The 24,986-nt window shown below is 39.7% G+C and overlaps 1 protein-coding gene across 2 annotated transcripts; it reads right to left on the reverse strand.

Moving 5' to 3' along the window:
• Window positions 1–165: 165 nt before the first annotated feature.
• Window positions 166–24,422, reverse strand: ugp2b (UDP-glucose pyrophosphorylase 2b). 2 transcript variants are annotated; one of them, XM_044136428.1, is made up of 10 exons: window positions 23,327–24,422; window positions 18,548–18,675; window positions 17,663–17,770; window positions 15,798–15,983; window positions 9,726–9,859; window positions 7,136–7,433; window positions 6,203–6,400; window positions 2,809–3,051; window positions 2,490–2,594; window positions 166–1,821 (listed from the first exon to the last, which is right to left on the reverse strand). In XM_044136428.1, exons 1-10 carry the CDS (start codon window positions 23,343–23,345, stop codon window positions 1,714–1,716), a joined length of 1,527 nt encoding a protein of 508 aa, XP_043992363.1. In that variant the 5' UTR covers window positions 23,346–24,422; the 3' UTR covers window positions 166–1,713. The 2 variants fall into 2 exon arrangements, with proteins under 2 accessions (XP_043992363.1, XP_043992364.1); XM_044136429.1 differs by having other exon boundaries at window positions 24,152–24,421.
• Between the last annotated feature and the right edge of the window lie 564 nt (window positions 24,423–24,986).

Consider the following 24,986-nt stretch of genomic DNA (forward strand, 5'->3'; position numbering starts at 1 on the left):
AACCAGCAACCCTCCTGACCCCATTAGGGACAAAGGGTGAACAGAAAATGGATGGATGGATTTAAAGCTGAAATTCTCAACATTCCCACTTTCCTCTGAACTGCATCCCTGTTAAGAAAAAAACAACAACAGAGGATTCTAGATGAACAGACCACAGGCTGCGTGTTCGGTACTTCATATTGCACTTTATTCAGCTCTGAGGAGGCAGAACTGGGACCGTTGTTGCCGTCACAGATCAACACTTATTGCTCCTTGTATGCAGCACCAGCCAAACCCATCTCAAGTATTACCACGCAAAAAGAAAAAGAAAAGACAAAAGAACTTGGTGTACATGGTTTTAAAATGAATAATAACTATTTTGGGTGTAAACCAAAGAAACAGGAAATACAGCATATTATGGAAACAGCACTGGATGAGTGAGACAACACGACAGAATGCCTTTTGTTTAACCTTATATGGTTAAAGTAATGGCTCTCCATTGAAACTGACACATTGTCTACAAACACATAAAGATACAACGTGCCTGAATGTCGGTCCTGTCGGGTTTTCTGCCGTAAGAACATGAAAACATGACATGAGCTTCGATTCGAGACAGTTCTGTTGGAAACTGAACGTCTGCAATGGAAGTACAGAAAGATCTCTCACAGTTTTTGTGGTTTTTAGAGACAATCGGCTCATCCTTTATCACCTCAGGGTTATTTAGTGGCTCCACACTCTCAAAAATGTACCTTTCTTAGATTGAAAGCCGCTATGATGATAGATTTTATATTTCAATGAAGCTGAATGAGAACTTGCATGTGTGAAGCGAATCCGTTTTCAGGTGAATAAAGTGAAAAATCACCACTTGCTCTCCAACTCAGCTCCACACGCTCTTTTTATCTTCGTTTGTGTCTGTGTGTGAAACTTTTTAACGTTTTAACAGGTGAGGTAAACATTCCTGGATTCCTTCAAAGCCTCTGGTCCTTAAATATCGATCTGATTTCAAAACAGTGGATTCAAATGCATCATGTAGGTCTCACGTAAAACTGTAAAAATTCACTTATTTTCAACATTTTTAACTAATTTCAATCGGGGTTCAAGTTATGTTTCAGCATGTGAGCGTCACGTTTTCAACAAGCTCACACAATATTCGGTCATCCCAGGTAAAACATGTAAACTCTGAGATGTGACTGAACTTGAATTTTGAAGGTTTTGGCATGATGCATTCAAGTGCGTGTCGCTAAATCCCGTAAAGCGAGTTTTGGGAGTTTTACGGCTCTCCATCGAGCTGCGGAGAGCCGTGACGTTGTGTTTCTTGTGATTCATTTTTAAAATGTCTCCATAATTAAGCTGTCCTGACCTCTGCATTAGTTGCATCGCCACTGCTAAGTGCTTAATATTTTATATTTTTAATGCCACCATTGAATCTAGTAGCTACAGAATAAAAAATGTAATCTAGTTTTTTTTTAAGTTGCTTTAGTTAGATGTTTTTGTTAATCTATAAATCAAGTTTATTAAGGTCGCAGTTAGGACTAACTTATTAACACTTTCCTAACGATTATATGCTCATCGGCCAGCAGAGGGCAGCAGATCCCAGTTTCAACCTCCAGAGAAGAGAAATCCTCTCCGTGTTTTCTTAGTGGCTAAACAGGACAAGCAGGTCTGGCGAGGAGGACAGGTCACATGATCAGGGCTGCACAGTGAAGGGGGCGGCGCGGCGGCTGGGAAAAGGCCTCAGTGGTCCAGGATACGGAGGTTGCCAGACACTATTTTGTTTTCCAGCATGGAGCCGGCTGGAATATCGATCCGATCGCCGTGGTTGGCAATGATGATGACGGTGCCCTGGGAAGACGAGGAAGAGAGCGATGAGTTCAGGAGGAGGCGGGACGTGAGGGAAATATTTGCAAAACCAGACGGCAGAACCGGTTGTTTCCAACAGTTGGAATGAGAGAGGAAGGTTCTGGCTTGTCTAGGTTGTATTATTTCTCCAGGACAGGAATGAAGACAAACATGTAGACATGAGCAGATGAAGTGGCTTGAATATTTTCAAACTATTTCAACTTCTGCAGACTTTTTGACACAAACTTTGTAATTTAGGATTTTGTGTGACTCGTCAAAATAAAGTAGAAAATCTTTCACAAATTCAAATCTGAAAAGTGCGTCAGGCATTGATATTTCCCTGCTTTCCGGCTGCATCGCAAAATCGCCCAAAATCGTCTGCACTGCTTTCCTAAATCTTGGAAGCCTGCCAGTCACAGCTAACAATAATCACACAATCACAGCAACGTTCTTGATCAATTTGGCAGCTTTTATCAGAGATCGGCCAAAAATGGAATTGGCAGGTCAGGCTTTTTAAAAAAATCGGCGATCAGCTTACAAATATATGCAATCGTTGCACTGGCATCTCCTCAACTTTACACACCTAAAATAAAATCCGCAAATGTTCGAGTCTTGGTGTTGGACGCCGCTGCCTCGCGTGTGAAACATCTTTGACCCTTGTGGGATTTTACCTTCAGCGACACGTTTTTCCCAAACGTGACGTCTCCAGAGACGGTCAGGTGGTCCAGCTCCAGCATGTCGGGGATGCTCTCAAAGCGGGTCAGGTACTCCTGAACCTGAACACAACAACAGCTTTAACTTTCTCTGGGCCTCATCTTTATCAGGCATCACTTATTAACCTGAAAGTATCATATTTATGATGTAAGAATGATTAACCAGTACGGTGCGGAGGTTCTAGCAAAACAGCTGAAAGCTGCGGCGTCAAATATCCAACGATTAACTGTGAGAATGAGTCACATGACCGACATCAGCCGAACTCCCAGGTCCCACCTTGGTGAAGGAGCTGCCCAGCTTGACGTGCGGCGTGGTGGGGAACTCTCTCTTGGGGCTCATGGTGAGGGAGCCGGCCTCCAGGCTGTACAGGTTGGACATGACCAGCAGCAGGTCCGACGTGGTTTTGACGGGAAGGAAGCGGCTGCGGGGGACGTTTATCCCCATCGCGTTGTCGAAGCATTTGATCGCCGCGCCGACCGCCGTCTCCAGCTGGACGACGTTCAGCCCTCCGTCGAGCGTCTGAGGGTGACGGGAAGACGGATCAATGAAGTGACTTTGAAACAAACTGAATTTGTCTTTTTTACCCCTGGACCTCGTCACCACGGTTACAGCTAGCTCCCATCCTGGAGCTGTTAGAGTTGACCCATTGAGATTACTTGTGTTTAATGTTGTATCCGTCACAGATTACTGTGTTTGAACTGAAACGAGGCTCCTACTAGTTAGTCTGTGTGATAGTTTTAGTAGGTTTTGTTACATTTTAGATCATCTCTCTTTGTTTTCATCTCAGAGCTGAGAACGGAGCACAAATGTACCTGCCAGGTTTTTCGGTAGCTCTGTTGCAATAGCTGCACACCTGAACCAACACACACACACACACGCAAGCTTTTGGATCACACTCCAATGACCTCATGTGTGCAGAAGATTAGCATATAATCACTAAGTAGAACCCACTGCGTGCCAAAGTCCAGCCTATTGTTCAGTGCCTGGTTTCCAAAGAAGATAAATGTGTAATGTGCTCTACAGCATGGCAACATCAGTGAGCAAATAGTTAGAGATGAATATCGTCCAGCGAACTGGGGTTAAATTTACACTAAACCATGAAGGATGTAAGAAAAAGCCAGCTAGCTTTACCCTCAGCAGGGTTTATTAGCAGCTAGTTAGCAGTAGCTGCAGCCGTGTGGGGTCACAGAACGCAGTGAGGACACCTGATCGCCACTCAACGGTTTGCGTGGCAGTAAATTCCCACGAGAGAAAAATGAAAACTGCACAGAATATATATATAGTCCTGCCACAACAAAACCTAAGACCTGTGACTAATTCATTCTTAGATTAATTGTTTTTCAAAGAATCTAAGAAATTTCAAGGCCTTAATTTTCAGATGCATGAATGTAAGACTTTTTAAGGGTGCACGAACACCCTGCCTGCTGTAAACGCATTAAGAAATGGCTTCCTTAAATGGCCTAGACGAGTCCTGCAGATATTTCTACAGGACTCGTCTAGGCCTGATGAAAGCACCGAGCTGCTGACGAGAAGCTGCTTCCAGCCTCAGAGGGGCTCATAATGAGCTAAAATCACCCTGTGAAAGGCTTCTGTGACGCAACGCATACAAATGTAACGACAGGAGACTCGGGTGGACATCTGTGAAAGGCCTCTTACGCAACAACCACAGTTTCAGGTCCCGGTGCATCAAACCTGCGCCTGATCTCACCAAGCATGAGGGCGGCAGAAGAACTGAGTACTCTGGCTCTGGGGGAGTCAGGAAGCTCCCGCTCACTTATTGCCTCTAACGTAACACACAACTTTATCACAGCGCCAGCTCAGTGGAGTAATGAGGATCACGTCTGTATTTTCTTGCTTGGGCAGAGGCAGCAGGAATCAACAGCGATCAGCGTGAATTTATTACTTTCATATCCTGAAGTCTTTGCCTGCTCAGTGAAGGCTGGGTGAGGGACTGAAGATTTACTCCAGCTCCAGGACAGCGACCCAACTAAAACCCAGCCCAACTAAAACCCAGCCCAACTAAAACCCAGACCAACTAAAACCCAGACCAACTAAAACCCAGACCAACTAAAACCCAGACCAACTAAAACCCAGACCAACTAAAACCCAGACCAACTAAAACCCAGACCAACTAAAACCCAGACCAACTAAAACCCAGACCAACTAAAACCCAGACCAACTAAAACCCAGCCCAACTAAAACCCAGCCCAACTAAAACCCAGACCAACTAAAACCCAGACCAACTAAAACCCAGCCCAACTAAAACCCAGACCAACTAAAACCCAGACCAACTAAAACCCAGACCAACTAAAACCCAGACCAACTAAAACCCAGACCAACTAAAACCCAGCCCAACTAAAACCCAGCCCAACTAAAACCCAGACCAACTAAAACCCAGACCAACTAAAACCCAGACCAACTAAAACCCAGCTTTAGAGTTAGAGTTCCTGTTCGCTCACTTTAAACTCACAGCTGAAATAAGCAGGGTTTTCTAAAAAGAAAAAAAAACTGGAATTTTCTGTTAGAATCTTGTATATTTATGCAACAACTTCTTCATTTAGGAGTCGTTTTACTACACCGTACATTTTTCTTTCACTTGAGTAACAATACTATGTATTATCGCTACTTGAATATAATTTCTGGCTACTCTGTCCACCTCTGCCTTCCTCACCATCGTCTTTACAAGAAAGAAAAAAGGATTTGTGTCGTTTGTCACAGTTCCAGCTGCTTTAAATATTTTAAAATTATTGTTCTGACTGCATACATGTGCGAGCTTAGTGACTTATGAAGAACCACAAACACTTTCCTTTACTTAAACATGTATGTTTAAGTAAAGGAAACATGTATGTTTTACTTAAACACGTATGTTTAAATAAAGGAAGGAGAACAGTTTTAAATATAAGTTGAGTAAAATCTGGGGGTGCAAAAATTAAAAACATAAGCAGCCTTTCGTTATTGGCATAGACATGTCCTTTAATCAAATGTTTCTTAAAATAATAACAAAATCCATTAATTAAATTCTTTAAAAGGACTAAATAAATTTTTGAAAAAAGCTCAACAAGATTTTGATCTTTATTTCCACCAGGTTTTACTTAACGGCATCATTGTGGGAATAAATCTGCCTAAAATTATCTTTAAATACATGAATACATTTTGAAAAATGTTCCTGTATCGCTAGATGAGTGGTTGTTTATTGGTGATTTGGGGGAAAAAAAATATTCATTGAGAATTTCTGGCCTAAATAAATAAAAAAAAGCAGTCAAAGTAAGGATTATATTTTTCGACATTTGTTTTTGCGAGGTGCGTCTTTGGCAGCCTCCAAGTTTTGAGGATGGGTGAGGTCAACCTAAACAAAGGACACTTTCCAGGGAAGAGCCTTTCTCCTGAACTGTTTATTTTCCAAACTTTGACGATGGCTATCTTTGAACAGGCCATGCAATATTACACGGATGTCATATCATATCTTCAGCAAAGAAACGAGGACAAACAGAAACTGACGAGGTTTCTTGCTGAGCAACAGCGTCAAAGCTGAAGTCTTTACATCAACATATCTCTGTTGTTGGTATCTGGGAAATTCTCCATCATTTTTACTTAACGTGTTTCTAAAACAGGAAACCCTGCTGCTACCAAAAAGAGCAGAGTGATGTCGTTTCATCTCCGCCTCGCTCACCTTGGGGTTGACGATGATCTCCATGTCCATGGCGTTCTGCTCCTGCAGCCTCTTGATGGCAGCCAGAGAGATCCAGAGGTTGTTGGTGTTGAAGATCTTGAACTTTGAAACCGACTTGAATTCGTCCACATGAGCTTTGGGCACCTGGGCGATCTCCAGGAGGCGGAGCTTCCCCTCGTACTGGATCAGGGTGCCTCCCTGGAAAAACACAATGCAAAAAAAAAAAAAATCAACAATTTTACTTCATATCTGTTGTCTTTAAAATGATTATTAGTAAGAAAAAAAGGGCAAAATTATGAGGTTAGGGCTGTAAATAATATTTGTTTTAGTTATCAGTTATTCTGGCAATTAATCGATTAATCAATACATCCTGCAGATTTCTCATGTAACCACTTACGTCGTTTTTTGTTTTTTTTTACACAATATTGGAAATTCATATTCATATTTCTGCTGCCTGAAATGCAACAATGTAGCATTCGTTTAGTGTATGCAAAGCATTCATTTGAATGGAAAAATATATTGTCTTCTAACTTGTTGATTATTTATTAGATTAATAATTGGATAGCAAAAGGTGCCTAAAATTTATTTTATTTTTTTTATTTTTTTTTTTACAGAACTTGAAGCAGGTGAAGTTCAAACTTTACAACATGAGGACTTTTGGGTAGAACAGATTTACAAACCAGGAGAGCTTTTATTATCTTAAATGAAAAACGTATAGATCTTTTTGTGCAGTTTTGGCTTAATTACTCATCTAAGAGTGATGCTCTTTCAGCAAATGGCCTTTATTAGTCTGTATGCTAAACTTAACGATTAATTGATTACTAAATTATTTGACACTTATTTCAGAGATCGATTAAAGGAAATTTGATTAACCAATTACTCGTTTTAGCCCAATGTGAGATTCACGTTGAACCGTCCTGGTCCTCATCCTACCTTGACGTCGGCGCGCGTCTTATCCGTGACCTCCATGACAAACTCGCAGCGCTTGCCGTTGGGCTGGCTGACCAGGTGGTGCAGGATGTGCAGGTCAACGGTGGCTCCCAGGTTGTCGATGTTGGACACAAAGATGTACTCCTTTCCCTGCGCGATGAGTTTGTCCAGCAGGCCGGAGTTGTAGAAGCTGGCGTAGATGTCGCCGTGACCGGGAGGATACCAGGCGTCCGCGTTGTGGCCTGTCATGCTCAGGTTTGCGGCCACGGGGAGGAGAGACTCTTTGTGTATGCGGGGGTACCTGGACAGGGATGATATGATCACTGCGGGGATACTAAATTTAGCGTTTTTTGCTTCAAATGGTCAAGTAGTCACTAAAGGGATGCTAATCTGAAACGATTAATTTGATTATTCGTGATTAATCGATTATTGAAATAATCGGCAAACTAATTAGTGATTGATTAACTGTTAACTGATTCAACGGACTCAAAACAGGTAACTTGCTGAAAAGATATTCAAGATATTAAAACTGCAAATATGTTTTGATATCATCAAGTGGGATTTTTAGCTTCATCCAGTTCAAATTCTGCAAAAGAAATAGTAAAACATGCTTCAAATACTTGAGCATTTGAGGTAATGGAAATGGAAATACTTCAATACCCATTGCTGTTTTATTGCATTTAGGGCAATAACATGCATTTTTTTCTGATTTAAAAAAAGGAATTGTATTATTTGTTTATTTGAATACTTTGATGTATTTCTAATATGGCATAAAAAACGACTTGAGTGGTTTAATGAAAAACTACACAAAATACCTTCTTTTTTTTTTAAATCCAATGAATCGATTAATAGTCAGAATAATTGATGGAATGATCGATTACTAAAATAATCCTTCTGGGATTTATTCATAAAATCTTTATAAATATTGCTTTTGTTTTTACTTAAAAACTGATTATTCCCGTGTGACATTGAGGAATCGTCACAAATCCTTTTTAAGGTTTTATGAAGAAGACAGGTGAGGAACAAAACCATCGTCCATGTGAGAATTAGACAGATCAAAGCGTTTTTATGAAGGATTAACAATCCTGGTGAGGAGCTGGACTAAATGTGAACCGGCAGCTCTAGGAAATAAAGACCCAGATGAGCTGCTTGGCAGAAAAGACTCACTATGTAGTGGCCTCATGGTCTTGTTAAAGTGGGATTAATTCAAGTTCGGATTCTGATGATTGTTTTGATATGAGACACTAAAGCCTGGAGGTAGAGCAGCTGTCCAAGAAGAAACTGAGACCTCTTTGAGGGCAAAGAAATTAAAAATACGGCAATAAGTCATTTTAACTGACATGCTGCTTACTTTTCAGTTGCAACAAACTCACAACCTTTTAATTGTTAAGACAACTCCTCTTCTCACTGAGCCACAAGCCCCTCCAGTAAAGTTATTAAAAAAAACATATAAAAAGACAGAAAGTCTAAAACTAGGACTGGATCAGATTACCTCAGCCTTATAAAGCCTCTGAGCCCAGTGATTTATGTCTTTTTTTTTTTTTTTTTTGTGATATATACATTAATTTTTGTGTCTTAGCAACAATGCAGCACAGAACAAAAGCTCAGCCTTGCACTCTAAGGTGGGAGAAAGAGACATAGGGAGAAAACATATAAGACTATTTATATCTTGATCCATGAGCAGCCGGCCAGAAACTCAACAAAATCCAATATTTACACAATCAGAGACATTACCATTGTAAGCACCACTCAGGAAGGAAGTCGTCAATGAGTGAAGACAACTTAGAGTTAGTTACTTTGAGCAACAGCGTATTATTTTAAAATGGAGTCAGAGGAAGATGCTATTTAAGAGGAAGCTCTATCTTGTGCTTGTCTAGACATTCCTGTGGTTCCCTGAGGCTGAGAGAGAGCAAAATGTACAGTAAGGATTGATGGGGTTATAGGTTTTGTAAGCTGCTAACAGTCTACAATGTTAATGATATTATTATTTTGTCTTTATTTATTGTGATCTAACCATCGTTTCTCTACTGCGGAGTAAAATCCATTGTTTGTTCCAGAGAAAAGGTTTAAAAAGTCTGTTTAAGACATAGCTAGACCTTTGTATCCATGTTTGAACTTCCCTTAAGTCAAAACATAATGAAGGTGGGTGAATAACTCATGGCTCTGTTTGGCATTTAAAGCTGATTGTTTTCTCTCCGTGTGAACAAGGACTGTAATTGGACTTTTAGGAATTACTGTAATGCCCTGAGCATTTCTTGGATCTGACGCTAAAAATTACTTTTAAAACTGCTCAGCTTCTCTGACTTTAAATCCTCCAGCTAGTGTTGCTGCGTTGACCCGCCCTCCCTGAGGCATGCAGAGCTGATGAGTAATTGAATCTGCATTCATTACAAACAGGCTTTTCCACGTTACTAAACATCTACAGTCTATTCCTGATGGTACAAATTCATAAACAGGTAACAGGTAATGCCCAGCGGAGTTCTTAACACGCTCAATGATACTGGTTTCCAGCTGACAGCGAGAGCGCGACTACTTTTACTAAGACAGCATTTAAAACGCAGAAGAAAACCAGCTTCCAGTGTGGTGGTCTGACCTGCTCTGGTTGAAGGTGTGGATCTTGACCCGGTGGTGTGTGTACTTCTGCAGGATTTTCTTAGTATCTTCGTCTGTGTTGAAGGAGTTCATGAGGACCAGTGGGACATCAGTGTTGTACGTCTTGTTCAGGTGCTATTGGTGATTCAAAACAAACAAACAAACAAACTTTTATGTAGTAAGGAAGGAAAGTTTCACGTAATCATCACTTAAAAATCCCCAATACAGACTGATAAAAAGGATATTACAATAAAACGATATCTAGGAATTTCTCTGTTGTGACAATAGAAGGCATTTCAATTCTATTCTATTATTAGATCCATACAAGTTCACTTATCACTGAATAACAGAAGTTTCAACACCCATCATATCCCAGAATCCTGACCTCAGATTTTAGCTCAACGTTTAACAAAACTCAGAGACTAATAGAGAAACTTCTTCTGCTTTCTGAACTTCCTGACTGGGACTGCAGTTGATCTGCATTGGAAAAACATCACCGGCTCCATCACACTTAGTACGGGGAGCCCTCAAGGCTGTGTGCTTGGTCCACAGCTGTTCACAGGTCTAACTTGTGATTCATTCATGGGTTTTATAGCTAGATGTACATTAAGACAGTCAAACATACAGAGACCTAAAGCAGATTATAATCTGGTGTCCAAACTGGACACAATGAAGATACTTCTTAGTGTCTTCGTTGCAGAAAGAGTGTTTTATCCATTTGTGCTTTCTGTTATCAATATATCCAATAATTTTTCTGATTATTATACATCTCTGAGAAAACACTGTATGACTGAACTGCAAAATGCCAAAACAAAGCCATTTTTTTCCATTTGTGGTTAAACAACAAAGACCTTACAAATATTACAATCAAGGGAATAAAACAAGTAGTTGAGACCTCTGGGGGAGGAAAATTCAGAGGATTAATGGAGGCAGAAACAGATTCAGGATGTGAATCATAGCTGGATTTTCACCCCGTCAGAGATGGGCGTTGACCACCGAAGAGCGACTCACCATGACGACATCTAACAACGTATCGAGTGGGAGAACTGTTCATCTTTCTGTGGAGTTTTGTGTTTTTGTCCTCCACTGTGCACAAACAATTCAAAATGTTCCGCAAATATGTGAAACAAAGGCTCGAAATACAGCTTGGCTCTGCAGTTTGTTGACAGTGGGCGTATGTAGAGGCAAACACAGCAGAGACATTAATGGCCGTCTCTAGAAACTGGACACCTTAAATCTCTTTTACAGTTTTGTGACCTTAAATCAATTTTGCTTTCAGGATTATTTGAAGCCAAAATCCTTAAAAACACAAAGAGAGCCTTTGGAGACGCGACCTTATTAAAGGGAAAACACACTGCCAAATATAAATGAGGAAGTATCGTCTGGAAAAGCAGACCACGACTGTCAAATGTTTTCAACACAGAAAAGAGCTTTCCAGCGGAAAACATTTCAAACTGATTCATGGTTCTGAAATGCAAATGTTCAGTTCTGAAATAACAATACAGAGAAAGACGAGAGGAAGCGTAAAGATCCTGCTAATGTAGTAAACATGTCGGACATTTGTGCAGATGAATTCATAAAGAAGGCAGATCTCGTTGTTCGAAACACTTGGTGATGTGGCGTTTTGAGAAAAGCAGCCTACAGGTTTTGAGAGGCAAACTGATCATGTGCAGAGATTGAGAATTTCAGCTGCTTCCATTCACTGGTGTTACAATGGACAAAACAAACATGACAAGCCCTTTAGTAAAAAGGCTTCCAGTAAAGGAAATAAGACTCAGAAGAAATGAATAGTACCAAGCTAACTATAGGTATTAATTACGTAACAGGAGTTATAGTTTCTATTTTCTCAAGGTGTAGCTTTACTCCATCCACCATGAATTCAGTTTAACTTGGCAAATAAATAAATCATTTTTATGCACTTTAACTGAGCCACACTTAATTAACTGGGAAGTCGTTTTCACATTTTGTATGTTTTTGTTTATAGGATAGTTTTTTTTACCTATCTGATTGCATTTTTCAGGTCTTTTACTACATAGTACGTCTACATTCAAACTTTTAGGCTGTTGTGTAGAAAACCGACCTAAATTGTAATTGATTACTGACACAGTTACGATGTCTTTTCTGGCAGAGATCTAATTGTTTAAAAGAGGTGCATAACAGGTGATTGCAAGACTCTACAGTCCTTAATGAACTCCAGTCCTATCAGCTCAGTTCTTCTTAAGAAGTCCTATTAGCCTCACTGCTAACAACACAACAAGTTTGCAGTCAGAACTGGTTTTAGCTCTCAAATTATTCTCAAAATAACATACAAATCTGTACACAGATGTGCCTTTTTTTTTTTACTTTCCTGGTGATTAAGTGAAATGTGCTCACACAGGAGAAGTGGTTTTCAGGCTGCTGTGTGTGTGTGTGTGTGTGGGTGGGTGTGTGTGTGAGTGTGGGATCCGTTTCCTCTTTTCTGAACAGGCCGATTCAGTCTGCAGGTAATCTGACCCGACCTGGTCAGAAAACTGGAGGCAGTGTGTTCAGAGGAGAGCCGATCCTCAGGAATCTCTTGTAAAACACACATAAACACCAACCACCTTCAATAAGTGCTGCACTGTATTTTATTAAGCAGAGTCGGGTGGTTAGTAACTAGTTACTTTTACTGAGTTACATTTATTTGATTAACGTCTTGGAAGAAAACAAGTTGTAGGAGTATTTTTACAATGCTGTCCCTTTTACTTTGGCTTGTTTAACTTTATGATTAAGTATCGCTGCTCTTACTTGAGTAAACTGTCTGGTACTTTGCCCTTTGTGAGTAACTTCACTGAAAGAAGAATAAGCTTGTTTAAACCAAAAACTCACCAGACACGCCCACACATTTTCTGTTAAAGTTTCACAAGTTTTGTATTGAAAAAATTTGATTCAAAAAACTTTTCTTCTGCCTTATTTAGTTATTTTGTAATCATACTATTTAAATGAATTACTTTAATTTGGATAATTAAAATACCAAAATTTCCACTTTATATTTTTGTCCATTTGATGTCATTTTTAAATAATAAGTGACAGATGTTTTGATCAGCTACGTAGCACTTTAGTAGCTTTTTTTTTTAACAAATACTTTTTACTTGAGTCATTTATTAGACTGCTACTTTCTATTTTCACTACAGTAAAAATATATTAAAGTAGTGCTACTCTCACTGAAGCACAATCTTTGGCCACTCTTCCTGCTCTGATTTTAAGCCGTCTAATCTCAACACTTCACTTTTATCCAACGCAGATTAAAGTGAAGCCGGCGCTTGGGGTCCCACTAAAAGCAGCAGGAAGATGTGATTGTTGTTTGTATGACTTCCAGAGAACATCCATTCAGGCGTTGGGCGTAGCGCTGCAGCAGAGGTTGAGGTGCATGATGGGGCCTAAATAGCTGGGCTCTCTTCTCTGACCAGACACACAGCCGTCTCTGTTTCCCTGCCAGACGACACACCAACAGATCTCCTTTCACAGCAACTCCTCACACACACACACACACACCGTACTGGACTCTTTTCACACAGCATCTCTCTTCCAACAGGAACACACTTACGACTTTATGACGGCTTGGGAGAAACAAACCAATGTCATCAACACATACATGTGGTTTTAATTTTGGACCTCTTTTTTTTTTTTTTTTTTTCCTCACTTTGAATAAAAGTGATTTATTACAAAGTTTTCTTTGTATGAAAAATCTGCAAATGCTTCCAGAACAAAACCTGGAGCAGATGTTTGTGGTACGTTAGATAATACAAGACACTCTTTGCTCAGCTTCAGTGGTCTGCACAAGTCCAAATCTTCACTCCGTTTTGGTTTTCCTTTGCAATCCAGGAGAAGACCTCAATCTGTAGCTTTCAGAGTTTCTCAAGGTTCAAGTGCATTTCCACTTGAACCTTTTTCTCCTTTTCTACAAACGAGGGGAATTTTTTGGGGGGACAATTCTGTACTCCTCTCTGTGTTAGCGTCCTACTCCAGGGTAAAAGCTAATGACTTCAGCAGAAATAACGTTTGACGTGCCATGAGCAAGATGTCAGAGCAGAAATAGGGGGAAAAAAAATTAAAAGATAAAAACCACAGATTTCAACAGAGAAAAAATTACTAGTTGTAGTCGTGAAGAAACCCTCCCATGCTTTGGATAGAGGTTTCAGAGGCTTTAAAAAGGTAAACTTTGTGTTTATATTCAGCCTGTTTACAAAGTAAATCAGAGGGTGTGAGAGAAACTGATTAACATACCCGTACCAGGCCTTATTGGCTATTCACATGATTTGTTTTTGGTTTAAACCAATAAGAGCTGTAGTTCCTTCTCCTGTTGCAGCAGGTGGTGTCGTCCTTATTCAGTATATTCTTGTGGCACATACATATACTTATATATGCAGTGTGGTGTGACATTGTGCATGTCTTAAGTTTGAAATTTGTATGTCAGAACAAGAATGCACTGATGCCAGGAAAGTACTGAGGTGGCCTGCAGCTTCAATTACACAGAAATCAAAACTGACAACGAAACTCTGCAAGAGACCTTAAGAATCCAGGAGGCAAAGTTTGGGATGATGCTGAAATGTGCTAAACAAATAAAATTTGATTGAATTTTAAAGTTTTTCTCAACACTGTTTCTCATTTTTTGACTAGTGGCTGCTCAGTGTGGAGGAAATTATTTTTAACCCCATTTCAGCTTTAAAAAGGCCACTAAACTGTTGTGCAGACAACAAATTTAAATGTACTTAATTGAATCTATCAAAACTACTGCAGCTAGCAGTTTGACAAAATAAAGGGCTTTAACTCTAAGGCGATTCTTAAAGAAGGAATATCTGAAAATCCTACTTCAGCCACAGCAGGAAGAAAACGTATCATCTATTGATGGAGCTACTGGTATGAAACCCAACAACAAAGAACGTGCAACAACCGCAACAAAAGAAATGAGGTCATGCCACTTATTCATCATTTCTCAGAATAAGGGAGTTTCTATATCCAGCTGGTTTGGATTTTTTTGTGCCTCAAAGAAAGAAAAGATGTTTGCAAGAAGGCAGAAGAGTGTTAGAGAAGAACTCGTTTCATTATCGGCAGCAGGAAAAACATTTTGAAGTTCAACTCACCAGTTCAGCAGCGTTTCTTTTAAAAGCTAAATGAGCGTGATTGAAGAATTGAAGTCTGGCTGGTTGCCACATGAAGAAATGTTACATTTACATCATGAAATGAGCTTCAAACACAAAACCAGTGTGTCTCACTGCTAGAAGTCACAGCTTTTGGACAGATTTACAGCTAATGTGTATTTATCTCCTTTTAATCTGAAGGCACTTGTTACTCATAAAAACTAACAGCGATAACTTGATCTGATGTGTTTTTTTCAAAAATCATCTGATTTGAGTCACTTCCATACGTGGCACAAAGTCAGATACGTATTCGATTGTTTAATCTGACTTTTCTGTCACTGACGTGTTACAATTACTCACCAGAAGAAACCAGAACAGATATAATCAGAGGCTGAAAGGAAATTATGATTATGAACTTGTGAAATAACTCTGTCAGTAAAGTGCATCACACACTTCATTCAGTAAGTGGCCCACAAAAGGCTGTTGCATTTAGTTGTGCTTTCTTCTTATAGCTTCCTTCATTTTGTTATGATCTTGTGGCAATACTGTTGGCTCCCATTACTGAATAAACTTTCAAATCCGTCCATACACGTCAATATTCTTTATCCCTTCCGCAAACGATGCGCTGTTGTGTGATCTACACTTTCTTCTTCTGCACATGTGGGTCACTTGTGAACCATTAACTCACACAGACACATTACTCAGCATGACAAAACTAGATAAGCATTGAAATTCAACCAAAAAATGGGAAATGACCTCAAGATGTGGAGTAAGATTATTAAGATCCCAGAGCAGAGCTGGTGTGCAGATTTGATTTCAAAGTAAAAATGCTGCCATTTACAATTTACTGCAACTGCAGCGACAATTTAAATGTAAAGTTTTCACTTTATGATGACGGCCTAACAAAAACCCATCAGGGAAACAGAATTAAGAGGGAAATCTTTGTTTGCGGAATGGTTTCTAGGATTTTGCACCTCGATTTGTTGCACGGTCAGGTCCAGGAAAGTGTTCTCGTTGCGGACGCTGATCAGGCTCTTGGGGCCCTTGCATCCCATGCTGGTGCCCAGACCGCCGTTCAGCTTCACCACCACCAGCTTGTTGAGGCTGGCGGCCACGCCGTCCGGCAGACCCCGGGCTGCGATCTTATCGTACGGCTGGATCTGTAGGACAGAAATTTAGACTGTGTAAGACACCAAACCAGTTTTTCTCCTAGTCTCAATATTTTCTCTTTTTTTTTTTTTTTTTTTTTGGCAAATTTTCAGCCTTTGAAAAATTTTAAATGTCAAACATTTCTGTGATCAATCTAAAAATTCCTGAGTATTTTTCTTCCTAATTAAAGACATTTTATTGTTTTTCTAGAAACTTTCTGTGATTAAGCTTGACATTTGTTTGTGGTGGAAATGTACCGTACTCCTTTTTTTCTTCTGCCTACAATTTGTCTGATACGCCGTCGTATAAAGTTGAACAAGTACAAAAACAAATAGGAACAAATGTGGAACAAATGTCAGCAAGATGAAAGTTTGCTGAAGTTTGCAGAAAAGCCTTTTTTTCAGGGTGACGACCGTTTCCTGAGAGGAAGAGAGACGATCTGTCATGGAATGAATTTCCTTTTGTGCAGGAGGTGAATGTCTGCAGTCATCGGCTCTATCAAAGGAGAACGCATTTTTTCTAAAACATCTGCTCATGTGGTTCACACTCACAATTTGAGTATGTCGAATCACAAGCCTGACTCTCTCCCAGGCAACAGGGAGTGAAACCAAGCTGTAAAACTCCTCTTTGCTTTTAATAATTCACTCTCCACACATCAGGAAGCGTTTTTCATCGTTCTTTTCATTGCTTTGGAAGTTTTAAACCGTGTTATTTTGGATTCCCAGAAGAAGATAGTTTTATAGTTCTAGAGCTCCATATTTAGAGGAAAGTGGAAATGTAGCCTCAACATGCGAGATAGATGGGTTTATAGAGGCCTGCAGCTTCTAAAAGAACAAATGTTTTATCCCCCCAAACCTGACTGAGTCCAGAAGAGAGTCGGACTAAATAAAGGAGAACCTTCTGATGGCGGCATCTGCAGCTCCCATAGCAACATTTTTTAGAAAAGCATCATGACTGTCTCAGAATTGAACCGACTGAATAAACTTTAGCATGATCTATAAAGGGAATATGTATAAAATAACACACACACACACACACAGCTGGAACGTTGTCTTGTGTTTATAAACTCAACAGAGTTACAACAAAGAATCAAAAGTTTATTCCAGTTCTGGTTTCTGCAACATGAAATACAAGAATCCAAATTGCCAACAGCATCGTACTCAACCCTGTCACATTCCACCTTGGTACAAACTATTCCCAATTAATGGGTGATATTAATTTACTTGTCAGAGTGAAAGACAACCTGATATGTTTTAATTGTTGGATTGTTTGTCCATGCCCTTTCTGCAGAACAATTCCATTTCACAGCCGAACTGATCTGAGCACTGGAATCAGGAAGACGATGATAACCGCAGCTGTCTTGCTAAACGCTAGTAGCTTCTTCTCAGGTGATTTTTTTTGCATGCAAAAACAGCGTCACATCAGCAGAAGCATCCCAAACAATCTCTGGAGACTGAGTTTTACCTCCAGTGTGCAGACAAATGGTTGTATTTCAATAATTTCCAGTTTTTCTAACTTAGGTTCTAACTCTCTCCATCTGTTCATGAACAAGACACAGAGGTCTTAAAAGTTCGGGAGAGCTTCTCGAAAATAAAAAAGTTAATAAAGACGCGTTCCAAACTGGGATCCTGGGGATAAAACTTGGTCAGTTTTTGTTTTCCCAGAGAAAAGCAGACGGAGCCGGACTCACCGAGTCTTCTGGAGGCCGTTTTATCTTGATCCACTCCACAGACGGGCCTTTCACCTGCAGGAATCTGTGGAAGAGGTTCTTGAAGCCCTTAAAGTCCTTCATGCAGACCTGAAAATGTAGACAGAAGCAGTAATGTAGCAAGTGGTTCACGGATTCATTTCATTCACTGTGTTTGTGATGATGAGGGGATTTCTTTTGAGCTACACCCACTCTATTTGTGGGAAAGAGTTAAAAATATATCCAAAGTGTACAACGTTGAGATTACAGGTTTTCATGTGGAAAAATAAAAAAAGCTATTTATGTTTAAGGTTGTTTTTTTTTTTCAGTGAAAAAGTCTGGTTCTTATCTACTTAAATATAGAATAGAAAAATGTACACCCAGTTAAGTCTTATTGAAACAAGTTCAATAAACCAATGAGACGAGATAAATTTATATATTTTAGAAATTTTAATCAGGTTAACTGCACGGTTTTAATAAAGTAATTACAATGAATCACATTTTAATTCAAAAACCTGTTTAATGCTAAATCATAAATATCTCTATTTAATAGTAAACAGACAAACAAACACGATCAATAAAGAAGAACGTTGTTGTTTTTGTGTCGACTAGCAGCTGCTTTGCTCTGAAACGTTTTACTCCAGTCGTCTGACTCGCCTTCACTGACGTTTGTGGCTGAAAGGCCTCGGTGAAAACCCCATAAAATAAAGAAACTAAGTGGCTGTTTATTTGTCCCAATAAACCGTGTCTGTCCTCCTGGTGTAACCCTGCTTGGTATGACGCTCCATTACGCGTCAGTTTTTCCCAGCATTGCCGCCCGCCCCTCTAAATCACAACCAGATGTTCTCGGACGGAGAGGGGAGGGGTGAAGACGGCGTGCTGACGTACGTCTCTGTCGGCCCCCGTGACCGTGTCCACCAGCTTCTCCAGCTCTGCGTCCATGGAGCTCTCCAGCTGCTGCCGCATCATTTCCTGAAACTGAGCCATGCCTTTGTGGGGCACTCTTTCACTCAGACCTGAACAAACAAGACAGAAGAGAAGGAAAGGTCAAAGTTCTCTTCTGTCCACTGATGCAGCAGGCATTCGTGGTGTCTCGTTTCAGATTTTCAGACTCCCGCCTCATTTTCCGAGCTCAGAATCGTCCGTGAGATGAAATGTGGGGACTTTGCCCGCTCATGTTGCACTGCTGGTCTTCCTTGAAAAATAACTTTTGTTGTGAGATATCCACCCTCTACATGACAATGAGAGCTTGTGGCTAATATTTCTCGCCAGAGAGATCTCTAATGTCACATTGTCTGGTGAAGTAAGTGTAAGCCATTGTCATAAGCCCAAACAAAGTATGAAAGAAAGTGCCTCAAGCTTGTGATGTTCTTGAACTGTGTTTAGGAGTCATTTTTTAAAGTAAGGAAGTGAGTATTTCTTGAGCTCAAGCTGTCCTGTCGACTAATAAACATTACTCAGTGTTTCCCAAAGTGTTGAAGAAGTCTCCTTCGATCTCAAATAGCTTTTTGTTGAAAGAGGTACGTTGCAAAACTGAGCAAACAAAATTAAGATCACAAGCTGGTCTGCTAAAAAATGTGTTTCCTAGTGTTGCTGTCTTCGCCTCAACAGATTGTTGTCCCTCCAAATTCACTTTGGGAGTCGGTGACTTTTCTCTAGAATAGAAAATATCAGAGCAAGTCCACCAATGACTAAGAGTTTAGGAAGCATGGCTCTGACCGGGAACAGGAATGTGATGCGTTGCTTCACAAGGTTGCTTCATACCACAACCGTGCAAGTTGTCTGCCCACAGCTTCTCGTCCAAACACAGGGTGTGCTCCTCCTTTTCAGAATGAACTTGTATCATAAATGCTACCTTCTTTTGTAATCTTACGGAAACAGCCAGAAAGATTTATTGTCATCTGACAAGAAGTAGTAAAATAATTAACAGTTAAATTACCCCTTACACCCAGTTTCATTACCAACCAAACCTCAAGGTAAACATGTGAGCAGCTTTCAAATATGAAGGGTATTTGTGATTTGGATTCTTTTTTTTCCCCCTTTGGTATCAAGTGTTTTTGTAAAACCTTTCTGAAAACAATAAAGGAAACTGATTGGACTATTGGTGAGATTATTGGTGAGTTTGGAGCATGAAGTGCCGTGTTGCTTCCCAGCAGGAAACCCGTCATCAATGACCTCATGGACAGTCTCAAAAGGAACATAAAAGCTTTATATTGCAACCATAAAAAAACGGAATAACTATGGTTTATTTGGAAGGGCTGGAGGAACAGTCCCAAACTGGGACTCTGGGACAGTCCCAGTTTGACAAATAGTTGGTCATCATGTTCATTTAAAACAAAACTCAGCGTATCAGTATAAACACCTTGCACAATCACCAGGCACTCGATAAACTCTCCGTCGTAATGGCGGAAGAATAAAGATAAAAAGTCACAAGATAAAACATTAAGCCTGTGTCTGATGTTAATGGTTGAGTTCAAAGTTCAGACCTGTAGTGCAAAGACTAATAACCCAAAGCAACGCTTAGGCGTTGACCAAAATATCACTGCGAAGTAATATCAGACTAAAAAAGCTTTAAAGGAAATTACTACTTGAAGTTGTTGCTGCTAGCAGGTGGTTTTATGAGCTACTGGGTTTCAAGGTGTACGTCTGCAGCAGTCGAACATTAAGGCAACATTATGGCTGGGAAAGCAGCATCTAGGTCTTTACATAGATGTTGAGTTACATTCTATCCACCATTTGTTTGTCTTGTTTTGTTTTCCCGTTTGTGGTATGAAGCAATTTTTATGTTAAATATCTGATTAATGAGGACATCTGTGTTTTTTGCAAGAATAGTGAACTACAACCGGGCCAACTTAGACAACTTCTATTTCCAGAATAAAAGGTTATCTGGGGACCAAACAGGTAGCAATGGTGTCCATTTTTTATATCTTTTACGTGAAGCAAACAAGACTGAGCTAGAAATTGGCAGAGTGCAGTGTGTCTGTTGATGGGTAAAACAAATAAAATGATGAAAATCTGAAAGATTTCATCATGAAAAAACTACAAAAAAAACCAACTACAAAATAAAAATGATGGCGTCATTACAAAGTATAAGTAGAGAAAAATAAATCAAAAGTAAATAAAATTGACAGATAAGTAAAGTTAATGTGCAAAAATGGAGGAGTGATTAAATCATGACTTCTTTTTTAATCACTTGAAACTCCAGAGGTTGAAGCAGACATATCCCTGGGCCTGTTTTAATTTCTAAACGGGTGTGAACTCACACAGTCATCCATGTGTTACTTGGAAAATCCAATATGGTGCACAAAAAAAACAAAACAAAAAAACAATACAGCACAAAAAACAGTAGAGGAAAAAGGAAAAGTGTCTGAAAAACAAGAAACACAACATGTATCCTCCTGTCCGCTTGGCTGCTGAAATGCAGCTTCACTCAGTTCTCTGCCAGTGGAGGAAACACGGAGTATCAAGATAATTAACAGACTGTGGACACAATGATTAACCAAACACTCTATTCCATTCGCCGTTGTATAGCCTGACAACTTATCTTAGTTAGTCATTGAAGAACATTAAAACAAGCATCAAGCTCACAGGCAGCTTTAGCAAATAAAACTCAAGAGGGGCTCCTTCAATGGCACCGCTTCCATTAGGGCTGAACCTGACCTTTATTTTAGACATGGATCAATTGATTACTCTGACAACTAATCAGATAGAAACACTGATACATTCTGCAGATTGTTCATTTAAATAAGATCTCCTTTATACAATACTTTAAATACACCAAGAGATACAAATAAACAATTCAATTTCGCTTCTAAATCAGAAAAATGTTCCTTTATTTGCCTAAAACACAGGATTCCTTTACTGTACATGTGATCATTTGTAGTAAAAGATGCATCTGCAACTTAAAAAAAAAAATACTGACAGGATAGACCTGCTGATTATGTTTTGGACTGATTTATTTTTACTATTTATTTATTTATTTTAAGCAGTAAGAAGTGTGTTGAAGAGCTCAGAGTTTCTAGCGCAGCCTCACTTTGTTCATGTGTTGTTTCAACATCCTTATCAGCCCCAATTGGAGTCCCAACAAACTAACAGGTCAAGGAAGCGGCGGATAAGCTTGTGCTGAGTTAAGGGTTAAGGAACTGCATTGGCTCGACACATTTTAATCAGTTGAGTAAAAATAGAAAAAAAAAACCCTCTGATAACTGGAAGACAAAGAATATTGTAGCCAGGAGGCTGATGGTGGGAAAAAGTTTTTCCTCAACATAACAAGAACCGGTACCGGTACCGGATCCTTCTCCGGTACCGGTACATTGATTCAACAACATCTGGTAATCTAATCTCCCTTACAGAAACTGGATTAACTGTTATTGGCTAGCAGGCAGTGAGACCAGACGACCAAGGAAGCTTACTTTTATAGGACAGGTAAACGCTCTCAAAATCAAGTCAATCTTCAACCGCTGCATTAAAAATGCCGTCAACTCACGTCACCTGGATGGGACTGGCTGGATATTGTCGGAGCTCCACTTCATGAAATGCAACATGGTGTAAACTCCAGTCAGCATCCCTACATGATGCTGTAGGGATGCTGACTGGAGCTGAGCGGAAGGTGCAGGGTTTCATCCAGTGTGTTGTAAGCCTGGCGGGCCACCAGGCTTTACTTGAGCCCCCCACCAGGCTAAGCATCGCTCATTTAATTAGGTCTTTTTAAAATGTTTGCATTTTTTAAGGTCTTGTATTTGGTGTTCAGGTGTTAATCTTCAAATCTTTCAGTAACACATAATTATCAAGTGATATTTTAAAATTTCCTGTCAACTTTTAAAAAATGTTTAACTCAAAAACACGACAGGCCGCTGGATGAATGACGGCCCAAACCGCCGGGCTGGGCAAGTTTGGAAACCTTGAGGTGGATGGCAATCCTTGAAGAAAGACTAGGTTAAGGCTATCATTTTGCTAATAAATGATATACGTGTCATTTATTAGCAAAATGAGGAGCTTCATAGTAAAAACAGAACCTTCCATTTTTGCAGCAGTTATGAAAAAAATAAATACATTTCTGATCTTTAGTGAGCCTACAGTGAAACATTGCCCCACACTTGGGAAAATCAAACAACAAAAGCAAATCAATTTACAAAGTTTTGCTCTTGAAAAGTTAGAAAAGGAACAAGAAGATGTTGACTCTAACTTTAGCTCATAAAAAAGAAGCGACTGATAACAAATGGGGAACAAAGGGCAAAGTTGGAACAATGCGAGCACTCTATGCTTAAACCTCCAGGAAGCTCTGACTGAAATCTACCAGCAGTAAAACTGGACCTACCAGTTGTAAGCAGATATGACAAAGCCCTTCTGTATGTGACGAAAACTTCAGCACTTTAAACACTTTAAACTGTTAAGTGGAATAAAACTGCATGTTTGGAGGAAGAATGAAACAACAGAAACAGCTGGAAGGCATTTTAAACACCCTAGGGATAACAGAGTAGGAGCATTAGGACATTCGGTCAGATGATTTATGTTACATAGTTTTGAAAACAATGTAACATTTAGTCACATAGTTTTGAAAACAATGTAACATTTAGTCACATAGTTTTGTAAACAATGTAACATTTAGTCACATAGTTTTGTAAACAATGTAACATTTAGTCACATAGTTTCAAAAAAGTTTCTTACCTTCCACATAAAGTGCCATGTTTAAGCTGCCAAAGTACTATGAATCCAGTCGACAAGTTTCAATTAAAAACTGATATTTTCAAGTTATTATTATTATTATTATTATTTTTTTCACTCCATGAGAGTCACTGTGACAAGCAAAGGGTCATTGAAAACACAGCATCCCGTAAAATGAACCCGAAAGTTTCCATGCGGTAATCTTAACGCCGCCCGTCCGCTCAGTCCTTCATTCATCCAGCCGCAGGAGCTTTTTAAATCATCCCTCTATTGCCAGGATCTTGGCATCCTTCCATGAGTCACACTTATCTTACTGACAGTCAGAAGTTAATCCGGACACGGAGAAATACGCTTGAGCAAAGCAGGATCTGTTACTGGTAGCATTCCCAGTCACTACTGAAAACACGTCACCAATACTGGTTGTGAATCCAAAACTCACACCTCTGTTCACGTTTTCTTCCTCACTGCCTCGCCCCCTGCGTGTGTCTTAATTACTTAGTTCAGCCCAGAGACAACATCTACGCCGACACTGTCAATCATTAGCCAATGGGGTAGATAGAGTGTGTTGAAAGCATCCTCAATATAGAGGGAATAAGGAAACAGGGAAAGATGGATGGGTGGATGGATGGATGGATAGAATGTCATCCAGGAATGCGGTCCAGAGGGGCAAACTAATAACGCGGAAGAAAACGTTCGCTTTTCCGCTAAATATTTTTGGCAAAGCGGTTAGCTAACTGGATGTTAGCATGAAAAACGTCTCTCCAGTAGAACGACAGTCTTCAGCACAAACCTGAGAGCGCAATATTTAGTGTGAAGCCATTTTCTTACTGTGTTACTGTGGGATGCTGGCGGAAGAAAGTCAATGGTGTCGATCGGCCTGGACCACAGCAAAGAAGGCAGCGAAGACACGCTCAATTCTTTTTAACCCAGGCTACCTCAAAACACCACGCCACTGCTGCCTTTACACTTCCTCTTTGTAGGGGGAAAAAAACTAAAGCATAAATAATTGAAAACTTAAAAAGGTAAACAGTTCAAAGATATTTTACAATTCACTGCCGTTCCAAGCAAGGGCAAACGGGAACCAATCAGAGGACTTCTTTCCTGTGATGAAATTTTGGGCACCAATCGTTTTTTGCAACGTTTTTGTTTTATGTTTTTTCTTCACAGTGGTGAAACGTAGACGTACACGACTAGACGCAGCATTGGTTTCGTCATTGTCAAGCAGAAACGACGTGTCGGCTACTCCGCCATACTGTGAGTGGCAAGTTTGTCTTGGAAAACGTGATTGTCCTCTCCCCTCCCCCCCAAAAAAAAAGAAAGAAAGAAAAGTAAATAAAGAAACATATAAGTTTACGTCGAGCTATGTTTGATGATATTATATATGTACAATAATGTATGTTCATCTTGGTACTACTTGGTTATGGAGGTAAGAACTGGTAAAATCACATGAGAAAAGGAGCAACATGAAACACCCTAAACTTACTATAGTTCCCTTTTAAACTATTTTAAGCCACCTAATCTAATTAAACTTTTATACCGTTTTATGGAGGAAGCTAATAGCCACCAAAGAGAAACTTCAACCATTTTTTGTAAAGGTTTGACTTCTGTAATCCTAATAAAGGTTTTTCCATTGATTATTGAGAAGTTTCTCTCCTTTTCTCTC

The sequence above is a fragment of the Gambusia affinis genome, linkage group LG13, assembly GCF_019740435.1.
Source record: "Gambusia affinis linkage group LG13, SWU_Gaff_1.0, whole genome shotgun sequence".
Classification (NCBI taxonomy): domain Eukaryota; kingdom Metazoa; phylum Chordata; class Actinopteri; order Cyprinodontiformes; family Poeciliidae; genus Gambusia; species Gambusia affinis.

Coding starts and splice junctions, on each gene's coding strand:
- ugp2b (XM_044136428.1), bottom strand. Junction 7,434..9,725: donor CACACCTTCAACCAGAGCAG/GTCAGACCACCA, acceptor ATCCCTGTCCAG/GTACCCCCGCATACACAAAG. Junction 6,401..7,135: donor AGACGCGCGCCGACGTCAAG/GTAGGATGAGGA, acceptor GTGTTTTTCCAG/GGAGGCACCCTGATCCAGTA.